Source organism: Eumetopias jubatus, unplaced genomic scaffold, assembly GCF_037043125.1.
Source record: "Eumetopias jubatus isolate StellerSeaLion01/CBP00866 unplaced genomic scaffold, mEumJub1_p1.0 scaffold_12, whole genome shotgun sequence".
NCBI lineage: Eukaryota > Metazoa > Chordata > Mammalia > Carnivora > Otariidae > Eumetopias > Eumetopias jubatus.
Genome location: NW_028274818.1, coordinates 93909319 through 93925959, shown reverse-complemented (window position 1 = coordinate 93925959; position 16641 = coordinate 93909319). Strand labels below are relative to the sequence as shown.

At 50.6% G+C, this 16641-nt stretch overlaps 1 protein-coding gene across 5 annotated transcripts in view; it reads right to left on the bottom strand.

Moving 5' to 3' along the window:
* Positions 1 to 2714: 2714 nt before the first annotated feature.
* The window catches only part of CUNH16orf54 (chromosome unknown C16orf54 homolog), a 28701-nt gene continuing 14774 nt past the window's right edge, over positions 2715 to 16641 (bottom strand). The window contains exons 1-3 of one of the 5 annotated variants that reach the window (XM_088029082.1): positions 5667 to 5729; positions 5460 to 5493; positions 2715 to 4555 (exon numbers count right to left, since the gene is read on the bottom strand). In XM_088029082.1, the coding sequence (XP_087885208.1) occupies positions 3835 to 4555; positions 5460 to 5464 (726 nt within the window). In that variant the 5' untranslated portion in view covers positions 5465 to 5493; positions 5667 to 5729 and the 3' untranslated portion in view covers positions 2715 to 3834. Of the gene's footprint in view, positions 4556 to 4985; positions 5111 to 5204; positions 5343 to 5459; positions 5494 to 5666; positions 5849 to 16641 lie in introns of those variants that run through there. The other 4 variants (XM_028110164.2, XM_028110167.2, XM_028110166.2 and 1 more) reach the window with 4 other exon arrangements.

Here is a 16641-nt window from a genome sequence, read left to right as displayed (position 1 = left end):
AAAATATACTGATCATGGGGCGCCTGGGTGGCTCAGTCGGTTAGGCATCTGCTTTTGGCTCAGGTCATGATCCCAGGGTCCTGGGGTCGAGCCCCTCATTGGGCTTCCTGCTCAGCCGGGAGTCTGCTTCTCTCTCTCCCTCTGCCTGCTGCTCCCCCTGCTTGTGCTCTCTCTCTTTGTCAAATACATAAATAAAATCTTTAAAAAAATATATGCAGGTCATGATTTTTGTGAGAGCAGTTTCTCTAGAGTGCTGGAGGCATGCTGGAGCCTGCAGCAGGTTGCAGGTGCTGGGGAGAGGAGAAAACGTAGACTGTTAGGACAGACAGCTTTTTCCAGAAGTTGGGCCATGAAGGCGATGAGAGATCACGTGTGGTGAAGGGTGGAGAATTGGTTGTTGGTGGGCTGGTTGTTTTAAGGTGGAAGAGATTTGAACTTGCTTACAGAGCAAACAGTCTGTGTCTTTTTTTTTTTTTTTAAAGATTTTATTTATTTATTTGACAGAGAGAGATACAGCTAGAGAGGGAACACAAGCAGGGGGAGTGGGAGAGGGAGAAGCAGGCTTCCCGTGGAGCAGGGAGCCCGATGCGGGACTCGATCCCAAGACCCTGGGATCATGACCTGAGCCAAAGGCAGACGCTTAACGACTGAACCACCCAGGCGCCCGCAAACAGTCTGTGTCTTGTGATGTTATGAATGGTATAACCTGACGAGCTCGTCCCCACCATGAAACATGTAGAAATGCGGCATAAAATCAAGTAAACATCCTTCAGAATGCACAGCTGGGTTTCAGAAAAGTGAGGGGAATCCCCCCCCACACAGAGGAAATTGAAAACCAGACCTTTGAGGCTGTAGATCTTCGCAACACAGGCGCTTGGGTTGTACTCTCACCTAGAGATTGGAGATGAGGTCTCGCCTGGGGCATCGACAATGGAGACCCTAATATGAAGCTCCGCCCCTTAGAGGGGGACACCCTCAGTGAAAGAGTGAACTAGGAAAAAAAGCTTTCCATCAGCTCAGAGGGCACAAAAGAACCTTGTCAGGCTCACCCTGAGATCTGATGGTGATAGAAAATCTCTCCTGAGAGCTCAATGCCGAAGGTTTGCCCTTGCTTGGATTTGGGGTTCAAGTTTACACCATCTGCATGGTCATGGAAGCCCAGATAGAGTGAACAAATAACACGGTCCACGCTTGGTAATACCCTTGAAGCATTCTTGACAGGAGCAAACCCAGAACCTCTCTAGAAAGACACCCTCAAATCTAGTCACGCGGCTTCCTGCTGACAACCCCAAATTAGAAACTTAAGAGGAAACCATCTGTCATGGATGAAAGGAAGCACCCTAGAACTCCAGACAACAGAGTTATTAGAAGAATTAAAAGAAGGACTCAACGTGAGAAAGTAATAAGAGGGTGTTAAAAATGAGAGGCAGAGGTTTAAAACAAAGAGAAAGGACAAAGGGTGAAACTAAGGCCCCTGTTAATCCACCGACCTGCCCGTCCCTTCCGCTTTCCTTGGGCTCCTGGTACGTGTGGCCCCTGGCCTGGGTCTGGGAGCGTAAAGATGACTCTGGGGACAGCAGGCTGGGCTCTGCAGCAGGAAGATCACATTCGTCCATGCGTGCGCACACCCCCTTTCATTTCATAGCGTCCTTAGAGGTCAATTTTTTTTTTAAAGATTTTATTTATTTATTTGACAGAGAGAGACACAGCGAGAGAGGGAACACAGCAGGGGGAGAGGGAGAGGGAGAAGCAGGCTTCCCGTGGAGCAGGGAGCCCGATGCAGGGCTCAATCCTAGGACCTGGGATCATGACCTGAGCTGAAGGCAGATGCTTAATGACTGAGCCACCCAGGTGCCCCAACAATCACTTTTCTGAAGTCTCCAAGTGCACGGGTGGCAAAGCCAAATGGAGCGCTGGGGCCTTGCCTCTGCTGAGCCCCTGACAGGCGAGCATCTGCACTCTGAACACTGCGTGTCTCTGTGTTTTCTTGGTGGACTGTTTGCTCCCCGTGGGTGGAGTCCCCACAACCCAGTCCTGTCAGCTGATGGTGACAGTGAGAAGTGACACCATTATCCAGCTCCTGAGTGACAGAGATGGGATGGGAGCCCTGATCCCTAGCTTGTATCAGTTATGTGTCCCTGTCTTATGTCACCCCGTCCAACGCCTGCTCCTGCCACTAGAGAGACTGAAGTCCTCCAGAGCAGGGGCTAGGTCTGATTCCTCCGCCCCCGGGGCCTGGCTCAGCGGAGGGCCCTGCTGTTACTTCCTTCCTTCCTTCCTTCTAGCATCCAGGGCGTGAGAGGGGAGGTCCAGCCCAAGTGCTTGAGGTCCCGGCAGGAAGGAAGAGCTGACTCTTGGCCCCTGTCCAGCAGCATTTCCCGGGTGTGAACAGGGGAGGTTCCTGGCCATTAAATAGCACAGGATGGCCGCTCTCCGTGTAGGACTCTCAGTCTGTCTCAGTGCTTCCAGGGGGTAGAGGGGGGAGGGAGGACGCCGCAGGATGGTAAGAGGATGTCTAACACTTTCCTAACCCTTGCCGATCCATCGGTTCTCTTTTCCTTTAACAAAGAAAGAGCAGATCAGATCTTTGAGTCAATGAATGGGAACAATGTCTACCTAATATCTTTGTTTACCTTGTACTTCTTTTCATGCTGAACCTTCTATCTATAGCAAGGGATACTGGTTTTCCATTTGCAGAAGTGATACAAAAAAGGTTCCTTTTAAAATAAATTTATTAAGCGAATAGTACATCATCTTAAAGAAAAATATAAAGTAAAAAATAGTACAGGTGGTAAAGTGATACGACAAAAATCCTAACATTCATGAGTGAAGTTGGGGAAGCTGGACCCCCGGGAACGGAAACCCCGTCCCCTTTCCCCAGCTCCTAGCTCCTCTCCCAGAGAGGAGAGCAGCTCAGACAGATGGCTGTAGGGCCAAGGACGTCTCTGGGCTCCATTTCTTCAGGATGGAGCTTTATAAATAAGCCTGCCTTGGGGCAAATCTGTCTCTCTGGACTGATCCAGCAAGCTGGGAGGGAAGGTGGCCAGAGGCCGCATATTAGGAGCCGCTCTGCCCTGGGACAGTGTTCCTTTCCGTATTGGATCAAACTCGCGTCTCCTTGGCTGGCCTCCCGCCCCCTGCAATGGCTGCCTGCCATTGACTTGAGGTCCCAGCTGTAGGCAAGGAAGGGGCCTCTCCAGTTTGGCTGACCAAGTCCCTGGTGCAAGTTGGGGGTCAAAGCCACAGTTGAGGTGTAATAAGATGCTCCTTTGCCTGGTCTTAACCTCTGTGTGTGTTTTCCTAGAAGCATGATCTGTGGCTCTGGGAGGCTGGCTTCCTGTCCTCTCTTGCTGGGGGGACTGACCCTCGTCATCCACACTCAGCCTGTTCTTTGGCATCCACGGGACCCCCGCACTCTGATCCCGGCATCTTAGGTGCACAAGGAAGGTGGAAGTCTCTGTGATGATGCTCTTTTCTGCCTCTCTGGTACCTTGAGTTCTTAAGCTGCATCGTGATTTTGGTGGCTTCTGGCCCAGAGTTGGCCCCATCCCGAATTCTCTGTGCTGCAGGCCTGGGCAGCCAAAGGGAGGCACCTCTGGGCTTCCTCCGGAGCACTCGCTCTGTCCACACAGAGCCCGCCTGGCCCCAGATCCAGGGAATTGAAATCCAGATGTAAAAGGCTGGCGGCGGATGGGGAGCATTCTTCCCGGGGACCCAGGTATCAGCTTGGGCTCCTGGGCTGGAGCTTCAGGGCCTGAAGGCGTTGGAGAGACTCTCTGAGGTAGGGCCTTCTTCAGGGGTCTTTGGGAGGCCAATCCTCCAGGCCCTGGGGATTCAGAACCCCACGCTGGTCCGACCTTCACGCCTCCAGAAAGCGGAGATCTGCTCCAGGGTGACCCGAGGCTGGAGGCCCCACTCAGGATCAGGGCTTCCTAGTCGCTGCCTCTGGGCCTGGGGGCTCCCCAAGTACACGTTGGCCTCTGGCCTCTGTTCTGGCTCAGCCCAGCTCACCAAGCCTGGGACACAGGGCCTCTCGTCCCAGGCCTGGGGCCCCCAGAAGGTGCTGCGGGCTGGGGCCCTGGGTGGGGTGCGGGGGACCACGGAGCCGGATGGGGAGAGTGGGGCTAAAGGGGCAGGTGGGGCTGTTGCGCGGGCCTCCAAGGTGCCCCCGGGGGTGGGAGGGTCTGGGGCCTGGTCCATCAGCAAGGGGACCGCAGAGCCGTACCAGTCCTCGGAGCGCTCTCGGGGGGTGCCCTTGGGCTCAATCCACAGTTCTCCTCCAGGGCGCCAGACCAGGGTGGGTGCATGGGTGCTGGGGTCTGGGTGCTGCGAGCGGCGGAACAGGCGTTCAGCCAACATAGCTGTCGTTAGGAGGAAGAGTGCAGCGAGGGAGGCCAGGGCCAGCATGATGGGGATGCAGGGCCCGCAGGGCAGTGGGGGCCAAGAACCCAGCTCTGATGTAGGGAGTCCCTCCGTGTGCCCAGAGGGCTGCTCTGGAGTCGAAGGCATCTTGGAGAGACGGGTCGGGAGAGGAAGCAGATGAGACAGGGTGGGCCTAGAGAGACAGAGAGAAAGAGAGAGAGGCCATGAGTGTCCAAACCACAGTGAGGAGAGAGACAGAGGCCCAGGGGGCTTGGTATCTGGCCTGGGAAAAAGACCCCAGCAGACAGAGGAGCAAAGGGAACCCCAGAAGGGCAAGAGAGAGGCCGAAGCCTGGAGAGCCAGGGTCCCTCCGTGGCCGGCAACCGGACATGCCCGCTCAGGCTCCCCAGCTCACTACCAGAAGCCCTGGTTCCCTCTCAGACCCGGGGGTGCCTCAGATGAAACCTAAGGGACCCGAGGGCTTCTTTCCTCCTGTCTAGCACCCCCTCCCCACTGCGCCCCTGCGCCCCAGGTCTTGCTTGGGCCTCAGAGGAAGTGGTGGGTAAGGAAATGAGAAGCTCCCCTCTTCCCTGCCCGCTCCCACCCTGTGTATGTGCGCCCACCCGCTGCTGGCTGGCACCTTGGACGCTCCAGCGGCCTCAAGACTCTCCGTGGAGTGGGTCTTGCTCTCTACAGGCTCCACCTTGCTTGCTGTCGTGCTAGGGGTCAGGCCCCACCTCTGCACTTGTCCCCCCCCCCGCCCCCCACAGGCTCTGTCTCCCTTGCTTGTCTCTGCCTGCCGGGCCCCCCACCTGCAGGGGCCTCCTGCAGCCTCATCTTACCTCGGGGCAGCCCCAAGGCTCCTGGCTCTCCCTTCAGAGCACTCCTCCCTGTGGAGGAGGGTGCTGGGCAGTTGCCTCAGATAAGGGTGGAAGGGAGGGCACACCCTGTTGCTGGGCAATGGTGCCCCAACTCCTCCAGTCCCAGTGGAGTGTTTCCTAGGCAACCTGGGGGGATGTGGTCAATGTGGTGAGGAGGCATTTCCTGGCGAGAGGTGGGGCCCTAACGGGCTGTGCTTGCATTGAACTCAGTCTTACCTCATAGCCAGGCCCCAGGCCCCAGAACATTCACCTGGAGACCGAGAAAGAGGTCAGTTTGCAGAGCCCCGAGGCTCCTGGCTTCCCCCGCAGGCGGTTGCCCTGTCCCTGGCCTGCCCACGGGGCCCCACCAAATCTGCTCCTGCCGCCCAGCCCACACACCCCTCCTGCGTGACCCAGCCTTCCCCAAACTTCTCATGAACATACATCTCTTTGTCTTCAGACCATGCAGCTTCAGTTTTGGTTGGAAGACATCTGTAAGGCGAGGTGTGGGTAGCAGCAGAGTAGGGCCTCTGGGAAGAATCAAGAATCAGGCTTAGGCCTATCTCCAAGGCTCTGGACGTTTGCCACCCCGGTCCTTTCTTCTGGGGTGAGGGGTCAAGAGAAGCCTGGGGGTGGGGCATGAGGGAGTGTCGTCAGCCACTTGGGTCCCTTTGGAGATTGTCTAGTTTAACTCGCTGGCAGACAGATGACAAGCAGGCCCCGCATAAGGGCCGTGTCGTGCCCGAGATCACACAACCCATGTACGTGGTTCGGACCGGAGAAGCATAGATGTAAATTCCTAGTCTGGCAAGCAACCCAACACAACACAACTCTTACTCGGGATTAATATTTTCTTTTGCAAAATGACAGCCATTTAATGAGAAAGACTGAAAAATATGTATCTGAATGTATATTGAAACGTTAGTGTCTTAGAAGATGGTTTACAAGGGCAGTGTGACTCGCATTGCTCGGTCCTGGCAGTTTTGAGGAAAGGGCCGGAAGGAGCACACAGTGTGGCATGGGATGGGAGTAGGTGGAAATAGAATCCGGAAGCTCCCAGCCCTGTGACACATGCTGAAACCTGATGTGATTATAATTTGATGAGATCATAAGCCTTAAAATAAAACCTGAACCTGATACCACCGAACTGGACACTTAAAAATGGTTAAGATTGGGGCACCTGGTTCGCTCTGTCGGAGGGGCATGTGACTCTTGATCTCGGGGTCATGAGTTCGACCCGCACTTTGGGCATAGAGATTATTAAAAAAAATAAATAAACTTAAAAAAAAAAACAAAAACGGATTAGGGGCGCCTGGGTGGCTCAGTCGGTTAAGTGTCTGCCTTCGGCTCAGGTCATGATCCCAGGGTCCTGGGGTTGAGCTCCGCATCGGGCTCCCTGCTCTGATTCTTCCCTGCCTCTCCCCTTGCTTGTGCTCTCTCTGTCAAATAAATAAATAAACAAATAAATAAAGAAAATCTTAAAAAAACTCAACAGGTTAAGATAAATTTTGTTACATGTATTTACAACAATAAAAAAAGTGTTTAAAAATCTAAATAAGCGAATACATAAGTAAAATCTGAAAATTATGTATGTTCTGTTTTAGTCTTTCCTTAAAAAGACAAAACACTAGGGGCGCCTGGGTGGCTCAGATGGTTGGGCATCTGCCTTCGGCTCAGATCATGATCCCAGGATCCTGGGATCAAGTCCCGCATCAGGCTCCCTGCTCCTTGGGAGCCTGCTTCTTCCTCTGCCTCTCTCTCTCTCTCTTTCTGTCTCTCATGAATAAATAAATAAAATCTTAAAAAAAAAAGACAAAACACTAGAAGGATAAACATTATTAAAACCAGGAAGATCAGCTATGATCTGGAATCAAAATTGGATGTTTTGATATATATATATATTTTTTTTTGGAGAGAGAGAGAGCGAGAGCATGGGCTTGCGCACATGAACGAGGTGGGGGCAGGGTGGGGCAGAGAAAGACGGAGAGAATCCCAAGCAGGCTCCAGGCTTACCACGCAGGCTGACTCAGGTTTCTATCTCATGACCCTGAGATCATGAACTCTACTGAGATCCAGAGTCAGATGCTTAACTGACTGAGCCACCCAGGTGCCCCTGCATGTTTTAATTCTCAACTCTCCTATCACTTAAAAAAAAAAAAAAAAAAAAGCTTATGGGCGCCTGGGTGGCTCAGTCGTTAAGCGTCTGCCTTCGGCTCAGGTCATGATCCCAGGGTCCTGGGATCAAGTCTCACATCGGGCTCCCTGCTCAGCGGGAAGCCTGCTTCTCCCTCTCCCACTCCCCCTGCTTGTGTTCCTGCTCTCACTGTCTCTCTCTGTCAAATAAATAAATAAAATCTTAAAAAAAAAAGCTTAACATTTTTTAACTAGTTCCTTAAAAGATTAAAAATAGAATTCCTTGGTGATCCAGCAATTATATTTCTATGTATATACAAAAGAAATGAAAGCAGAGGGTCAAACAGATATTTGCATACCAGTGTTTATTAGCAGCGTTATTCACAACAGCCAAAAGGTAGAAAAAACTTAAATATCCATCAACGGATGAATGGATAAACAAAATGCTATACGCACACACATATATGTATAGATGCAGTGGAATATTATTCAGCCCCCAAAAGGAAGGACAGTCTGACACCTGCTACAACATGGCTGAACCTTGAAAACCATATGCTAGGGACGCTTGGGTGGCTCAGTCGGTTAAGCATCCGCCTTCAGCTCAGGTCATGATCTCAGGGTCCTGGGATCGAGCCCCATGTCAGTCTCCCTGCTCAGTGGCGAGTCTGCTTCTCCCTCTGCCGCTCCCCTGCTTGTGCTCTCTCTCTTTCTGACAAATAAATAAAATCTTAAAAGAAAAGAAAACCGTATGCTAAGTGAAATAAGTAGTCACAAAAAGACAAATACTGTAGAATTCTACTTGTACGAGGTCCCCAGAGCAGTCAAACTCACGGAGACAAAGAAAGTAGAATGGGGTTGTCAGGGACTGGGGGGAAAGGGGAATGGGGAGTTGTTGTTTAATGGGTATAGAATTCCCTCTCTCACTGTCTCTCTGTCAAATAAATAAATAAGATCTTTAAAATCTTTAAAAAAAAGATTTTTTAAATGAAATTTTATTTTTTTAAAGATCTTATTTATTTATTTGACAGAGAGAGATAGGGAACACAAGAAGGGGGAGTGGGAGAGGGAGAAGCAGGCCTCCCGCCGAGCAGGAAGCCCAACACGGGGCTCGATCCCAGAATCTTGGGATCATGATTTGAGCCGAAGGCGGATGCTAAACAACTGAGCCACCCAGGCGCCCCTTAAGATTTTTATTTTTAAGTAATCTCTACACCAAACGTGGGGCTCGAACTCACAACACGAGATCAAGAGTCACATGCTCCACTGACTGAGCCAGCCAGGCGCCCCAGCCTGCATTTTTTTTTTTTTACAACCTTCTGCAGGGCAGGGATCAGAACCCAGATGTCCTGACGCTCAGGTTCCTCCCACTCCAGTGCTCAAGAATTTCTGAAAACAGAAATCGGGAAGTTACTCAAGGAGTGTGTGCAATAGAGAAGTCTCTGGGTCAGAAGTCTATTAAAGAGGCCCTGGGGGGGTTGTCTTCTGGGTTGAAGCGGTGCTCCTGGGGCTAGGTGTTCAGGGAGGAACCTGACCATACCTGGAACCAGCGAGAGAAAACTTAATTCTCATAGACTAGGCAGCCGGCTTGTGGGCTGCTGTGCGCACAGTTCTGTCCTTGGGACTCTTCCCTCCTAAGTGTATGTGGTGGTTTTAAAACATGTCTGCAAATCCTTGACATTTCTTCTGTCATAGGGTTGAGTCTCGTCCCCCATCTCTTGAACAGAGGCTGGCCTTAGTGACTGACTTCTAATGAATGGAAGAGAGTCGAAGTGACAGCATGTCCCAAGCCTAGGTTAAAAAAAAAAAAAAGGGACAGGGGGCGCTTGGGTGGTTCAGTCGGTTGAGCGTCGGAGTCTTGGTTTTGGCTCAGGTTGTGATCTTGTGGGTTTCAGGATCAATCCCTGCTTCCAGCTCCATGCTTAGCGGGGAGTCTGCTCGAAAGATTCTCTCCCTCTGCCCTTACTCCCTCTAAAATAAATAGGGGCGCCTGGGTGGCTCAGTCGTTAAGCGTCTGCCTTCCGCTCAGGTCATAATCCCAGGATCCTGGGATGGAGCCCCGCGTTAGACTCCCTGCTCCGCAGGAAGCCTGCTTCTCCCTCTACCAGTTCCCCTGCTGTGTTCCCTCTCTCGCTATGTCTCTCTCTGTCAAATAAAGAAATAAAATCTTTAAAAATAAATAAATCTTTTTAAAAAAGAGAGAGCGAGAGAGAGATGCCTGGCTGGCTCCGTCTGTGGACCCTAGATCTCAGGGTTGTGGGTTCAAGCCCCACATTGGGTGTGGAGATTATTTAAACAAACAAACAAACTTTTAGAAAATTAAATAAATACATTTTTAAAAAGGGGGGCAGTGCCTGGCTGGCTCAGTCGGTGGAGTATATGACTCTTGATCTCGGGATTGTGAATTCAAGCCTCACGTTGGGTGTAGGGATTACTTAAAAAAAAAATCTTAAAAAATAAAAATAAAAAAATATTTAAAAAGGGACAGAGCTCCCACCGGGCTTGGGGTTGCTATCCATCTATCTGTTATCTCTCTCTCTCTCTCTCTCTATCTATCTATCATCTCAATGTTCCCTCTTGGAACCCAGTCACCATGTGTGAGGAAGCCCAGGATACATGTAGGTGCCCTGGTGAAAGTCCCAGCTACAGTCCCAAATGACAGCCAACATCAGCCACCCACCTGTAAGTGAGCCACTCCTCAGATGACTCTCCCCCAGCTTTCACGTCACTCCAAGTGCAGCAGAGACTACCCCACTGAACCCTTTTTAAAACAGATTTATTGGGGCACCTGGGTGGCTCAGTCAGTTAACCGTCTGCCTTACGTTCCAGGGGTGATCCCAGAGCCCTGGAATCGAGTCGTGCATCAGGCTTCTTGCTCAGCAGGAAGCCTGCTTCTCCCTCTGCCACTCCCCCAGCTAGTGCTCTCTCACTCGCTTGCTCTCTCAAATAAATATAATCTTTCATTTTAAAAAAGGAAAGAAAATAAAACCGATTTATGAGAAAAATCAGTCTCACTGCCTTAGGGCACTAGGTTTCGGGGAGGTTTGTGACCCCGAAGTGGATATAACTGGACCGCTCTCCGGGGAGGCTCTCATCGGATGAGTAAGGACGAGCAAGGACCGGGCTTCAGAATCGCCTGCGGGGCCTTCTCTAGCGCCCACTCTTTATCCCTCTGCCCCCCTCCCCTGTTCTCTTCCACTGTTTTAGGGCCTGAGTTGGGGGGGGGTGAGGACAGCCGCAGCAATAGCGACTCTGAGGTGGGTTAGGAAATGCCACAGGCAGTTCAGATATGCCCTCCCGCCCCCTAGCTGAGATCACCAGACCTGTTCTGTCCAGTACAGTAGTCATTAGCCACATGCGGCTCTTCAAATTCAATTTAATTCAAATAAAATACTCAGGAGTGCTTCAGGCTCAGTAATTAAATTTCAGGTGCTCAATCGGCGCGGGCAGCTAGTGGTAGCCGCCGTCCTGGGCAGTGCGGCCGCGAACGTTCCACCACGGAGAGCCCTGTTGGGCGGTGCTGCACTTGAACTTCACGGGCCCGGAGCGGCCGGAGGGCCGGCGAGCGCAGCATCTCCTGGGAGGGCCTTGGCCACCGATCTCAGGCTCCGCCCAGACTTGGCGCATCAGAGGCTTTAGGTGATCTGGAGGCGCGCAGCGCTGGGTGGAGCCTCACAACCTTGGCTGCACACCCAAAGCACGTGGGAAGCTTTTTTTAAAAAGCTCCACGCTGTAGGGGCGCAGGGGTGGCTCAGTCGGTTAGGCGTCTGCCTTACGCTCAGGTCATGATCCCAGAGTCCTGCGTCGGGTTCCCTGCTTTAGCAGGGAGCCTGCTTCTCCCTCTGCCCCTACCCCTGCTTGTGCTCTCGCTCGCTCTCTTTCTCTCTCTCTCTGGCAATGAATAAAATCTTTTAAAAAAACAAAACAAAACAAAAAAAGAGAATAAAAGCGTGACGCTGTAGCCACACCCCAGACCAAGACAATCAGAGTCTCCCAGGAGGTGGGACCCAGGCAGCAGTCTTAGGGACTTCCGGGTGATTCCAAGAACCACTGCTCTAGTCTACCTCCTGGGGGAGTCCCACAGCTTCTGCCCTGTCCTGGGCACTTGTTGGGTTCTCTAACTAGCGCCACCATTTGAGGAATCACCTTTTCTGAATGGTTCCTACCAATCACCTGGCTTCTAGCTATGAGTTGCTGGGTTAACACTTCACGAGTGCTGGACCAAGTAGTTTTCTCCCTTGGAACTTCGGGGCTGAGACTGAATGACTGCCTGGATGACTGAATCTGTTAGATGTACAAGTTAGGAGCTTTCAGTGACCCCACTCCCATCACATGGACCAGAGAAGTGGAAGGAGCAGCCAGCAGAGAGGAGCACTGGAGAGACCATTTCTGATGGTATTTGAGTCCCTGGTTCTAGTTCCTTCCTGATGCCCAGATTCACTCCTGTCCTTGGGTTCTTGTGTCCTTATAATACATTTCCCTTTGGGCTTAAAAAAAAAAAAAAAAAAAGAAGTTCAGCTTCAGCAGATAAAGGAGCATGCAGTCAACCTTGAGCTTCTTCTGACTAGATGGAATTAAACTATGTTCCCTGCTCTTGTGTTCTCTGAAAAGCACAACCGCAGGTGGTTAGGAGCAGAGAAGCAGACAGCAGATAGCGGGAATACACTTGGAAACTGAGGCTTTAGAAGGGTTTGAGTAGCCCATCTGAGATGACCAACCGTTCCAATTATGTCTGGATGATCCTCGTTTTAGGTATGTATGTATATATGTATTTTTTTTTTTTTTTAGATTTTATTTATTTGAGAGAGAGAGCATGAATGGGGGTGGGAGGCGTGGAGGGAGAGGGAAAAGCAGGCTCCCTGCCTAGCGGGTAGCCCCATGCAGGGCTCCATCCCGGGACTCCAGGACCATTACTGAGCCGAAGGCAGACGCTTAACCAACTGAGCCACCCAGGTGCCCCTGTATGTATTTATGTATGTAATGTAAGCTCTGGGCCCAAAGTGGGGCTTGAACTCACAACTCCAAGATCAGGAGTGGCATACTCTACCGATTGAGCCAGACAGGCACCCCAGGACCATTTTGGTTTTAGCACTAGAAGTGCCACATCCCAGAAAACCCTTTAATTCTGGGCCAATTGAGAAAGTTGGTCAATGTCATCCAAAGTCACAACACTCAAGTGCCGGTGCTAAATCGGAGCCCAGATCTGACCATCTCCAACCTCCCCCCTCCTGCTGAATGAATGACTTACTGAGTAGGTCAATCACAGGAAACAGCCAGAGCTTAAACAAGAGAGTCCAGGTACTTCCTGTTGCTCTTCCCTTCACCCTTGCCCACCTGCAGCGGGACCTACCCTGCTGACTCCCCCCACCCTTCCCAGGGCCATCTTGCTGCCAGCATGGAATAAAGACAGGGCTGAGCTCAGGAGCATTTCATCACTGCTCAGGGCCTGCCGGATGTCACCTACCAGCTGCTCAGGATCCAAGAGTCAGAGATTCCAACCTTGAGAGCTGTGAAAAATTATAAGAATGGGGGTGCCTGCCTGACTCAGTCAGAGGAGCATGTGACTCTTGATCTCGGGGTCACGAGTTCGAGCCCCATGTTGGGTGTAGAGAACACTTAAATAAATAAACTTAAAAAATGATAAAAATGAATTAGGTCCCAAGTGCCACCTCTTTGGGGGAAATCTAGGCAGGTGGAAAGAATCTGGGTTTTGGAACCAGTCAGCCCTGGGATCAAATGTGAGATTCCTGGCTCAACAGCTGTGAGACCCTTGGCAATCTACTTGATTTCCATTTTTCACGAATTCCCAACTTGAAGGGCTATTAGGGGGTAACAGCGGATAGTTTATGTAAAGCACCTCATAAAGTAGGCAGTCGGCACTTCTGGCCCCTTCCATCTTGATCCAGCATTGCTTCTCATCTCTGAAAGACCATCTGCCCCTTCACAACAGGAACCCACCTTAAATCTTGTTGCGACTCACGCTTGCTATACACTGACCATCAGATTCCCCAGACTCTGAGCCTCCCCTTTCCCCCACTCCACCTGCCAATCCATCCTACTGATACTTCTTTTCTTGGAGACCACATCCTGGAGTCCCTCCCTGACCAGCCCTCCCTTATCTCAGTCCACTTCCTCTATAACCTTGACTCTGTGGTGTATTGCTCCAACCACCCTGTCTCTGGCACTTGCCAGCCTTGTCCTCTGCCACACCTTCCTCATAAAGCTTCTGCCTTGGAACCCCTACGACCACTTTCCTTTCATCCTGGTACCAGGTTTGTGAGCCCCGTTGGAGAAAATCACACAGCTCACCACACGTAGTGCCCCTAACTCTACCTGGTTATGCACAATGTCATGTGGATCTGGGCAATGCTCTTTCTTTCCCTTTCCTACAGTTGCTCTTCCAGACCTCTCACAGCTTCCCTAAGCGGCTTTGCCCAACCTCAACTCTTGCCATCAGTGGATCTGCTTTCTCTCTCTTGTGCAGAAAGGTGACGCCTTCAGGCAGGAGCTCCAGCTCTCTTCCTTGTTCATTCCTCAGCCTCTGAGAGTAGGGTTGGCCCCTTTGGCTCCTTATCCCCGCCCCCAAACGGATAGATTAGCAATCATGAAAACCATGCTCGCTCTTGGCTCTGTTCATGGCTTGCCTGGGGATTCTTAACAGGCTTCCTGCAGTCCCTGTGAGCCCGGTCTGCTGGGACACTTTCTTCCACAGTGAAGGACGATGTGTCCCACTTTGTCCCCTGCGCTGGTTTTCCTACCTTGTTTCAATGTCTCCACTCCTCCAGTGCCACTGCTCCTGGCCCATGCGCCTTCTATGTGCCTAGCAATTTACTAAGAACATTTCTTTTCTTTTTGTAGGTAATCTCTACCCAACAAAGGGCTCGAAGTCACAACCCCGAGATGCTGCACCGGCTGAGCCAGCCAGGTGCCCCTGACGAAGCACATTTGTATGTCTCATTTAATCCTCTAAATTACCCCTGCAGTGGATCTTATCCTTCCTTCTCTAATGAGGAAACTGAGATTCGGAGACTTTTAAGTAATTTGCCCAAGGAAAGGGGCAGAGCCAGACCTCAGCCTGCTTCTCTCTTTTCACTGTGCAATCCTGGCCTCTGTGACCATGGTTTGCGGCCCCAGACAGGATACTTGTCCCCTCCTCCGTGCTTGACCAGACCCCTCTGTGTCTGGCTATGCTCATCCATGGCATTCTGAAGACCAGTTTGATCAGGTTTGGCCCTCACTAGGGTGTGAGCCCCTCTAGGGCAGGATACGTCGTTTCCATTTCCCATGCCTGCTCAGTAAGTGCTTTCAGTGATGTTCAGTTCAAGCTATCTTGGCCTGCGTATCAGTGTTCTCTGCTTGGTTGACCATTTTGCCCTTATTCTTTTATCAGCTGAGTGGACAGGAAAAGGTGATGGTGGTAGAGGAGACACAGGACATCTCATAACCTTGATGTGATAGGGCCTGAGTTGGGAAGCACTAAAATCAGCAAGTCTGGCCTCAGGCGGACAAGCACGGGGCTTTGAGGCTTTAGTTTGTCTGCAGCGTATTGAAGTATTGAATCGGGAAAAGAAAAGAACAAGACTGAAGCGTATGAATGGAATGCAAGGAATATACGATTTAGGTTTATAACTAAAAACATGAGGGATAAAAATAAATAAGTCAAACGTGCAGGGTAATTAGGAATTTTATGATTTTCTTATTTCCACAGGATGGAGCCACTCCTTAGACCATGAGAAACAGAAGTATTTCCTTGGCATTCAGCTTGCACCAGGCAGTGTTCTGGAACTTTACCTACATGAACAATTTCAGAACCACAGCAACCCTCAGAGGCAGGTACAATTTTTATCGCCTTTTTGTCTGTGTTTGTTTTTTTCAGATGAGAAAACAGAAGCAGAGAGAAGTAAAATAACTGGCCCCAGGCATCCGGCTTCCGAGGGGTCCAGCCTGTCTGTGCCCATCCCCAGCACATCACACCACCCATCTTCATGCATTTGCAGAACACATCAAGGGCAAGAGCACAAGACCGAGCCTCATGAGATATATGAGGGAAACGAAATCCGCTCATATTGTCAGATGAATTCTTCCCGACACAGCAAGAATGACTGCATCCTGGTGGAATGACCTCTCCTCATTCCCACTGTGATATTGTTGTATCAATATTTGATATTGTTATATTGTTATATGTTCTGGATGGTGATTACTCTTGGTGAGGAGGAAAACAAATACAGGAAACAAAGGAAAACACAAAGGGTTGCAATTGATCAAGCCAGTCAGTAAGAGGTATGGAGGCTGAAGGCAAAAACACAGAGGTTAGAGGCTCCTGGCTGGCGTGACTCGATCTTGGGGTTGTAGTTAGAGCCCCATGTTGGGTGTAGACATTACTTAAAAATAAAATCTTATTTTCTGGGGCAACTGGGCGGCTCAGTCATTAAGCGTCTACCTTTGGCTCGGGTCATGGTCCCGGGGTCCTGGGATCGAGCCCCACGTCGGGCTCTCTGCTCGGTTGGGAGTCTGCTTCTCCCTTTCCTACTCCCCTGCTTGTGTTCCCTCTCTCACTGTGTTTCTCTCTGACAAATAAATAAATAAAATCTTTAAAAAAAATTATCATTTTTTTTGCTTTTTTAAGGGAGAGAAAGCACGAGCTGGGTGGAGAGGGGCAGAGGGAAAGGGACAGAGAGAATCCAAGCAGGCTCCATGCCCAGTGTGGAGCCCGATGTGGGGCTCAATCCCATAACCTTGAGATCATGACCTGAGCTGAAACCAAGTAGGACGTTCAAACAACTGAGCCACCCAAGCGCCCCTTAAAAATAAAATATTAAAAACAAAAAACATGGGGTGCCTGGGTGGCTCAGTTGGTTAAGTGTCTGCCTTCGGTTGAGGTCATGATCCCGGGGTCCTGGGATCAAGCCCCACGTCAGACTCCCTGCTCAGCAGGGAGTCTGCTTCTCCCTCCCACTCTATCTCTGTGTTCTCTCTCTCTCACTCACGGTCTCTTTCAAATAAATAAAATCTTAAACAAAACAAAACAAAAACCAAACAACAAAAAAAGCATACACACAGATTAAAAAAAGAATTACCATGTAATCATAGCTCAATAAAAGGAAATTAAAAACAGATTCCCAAGTGACTTTGAGTTGTTCAAGTCAGCTTACAGAAAATTCTGTCTTTGAGGGGCACCTGCCTGTCTCAGTCGGAAGAGCATGTGACTCTTGATCTCAGGATCCTGAGTTAAAGGCCCGTGTAGGATGTAGAGATGACTAAAAAAATACACTTGAAAAATTTTTCTTTC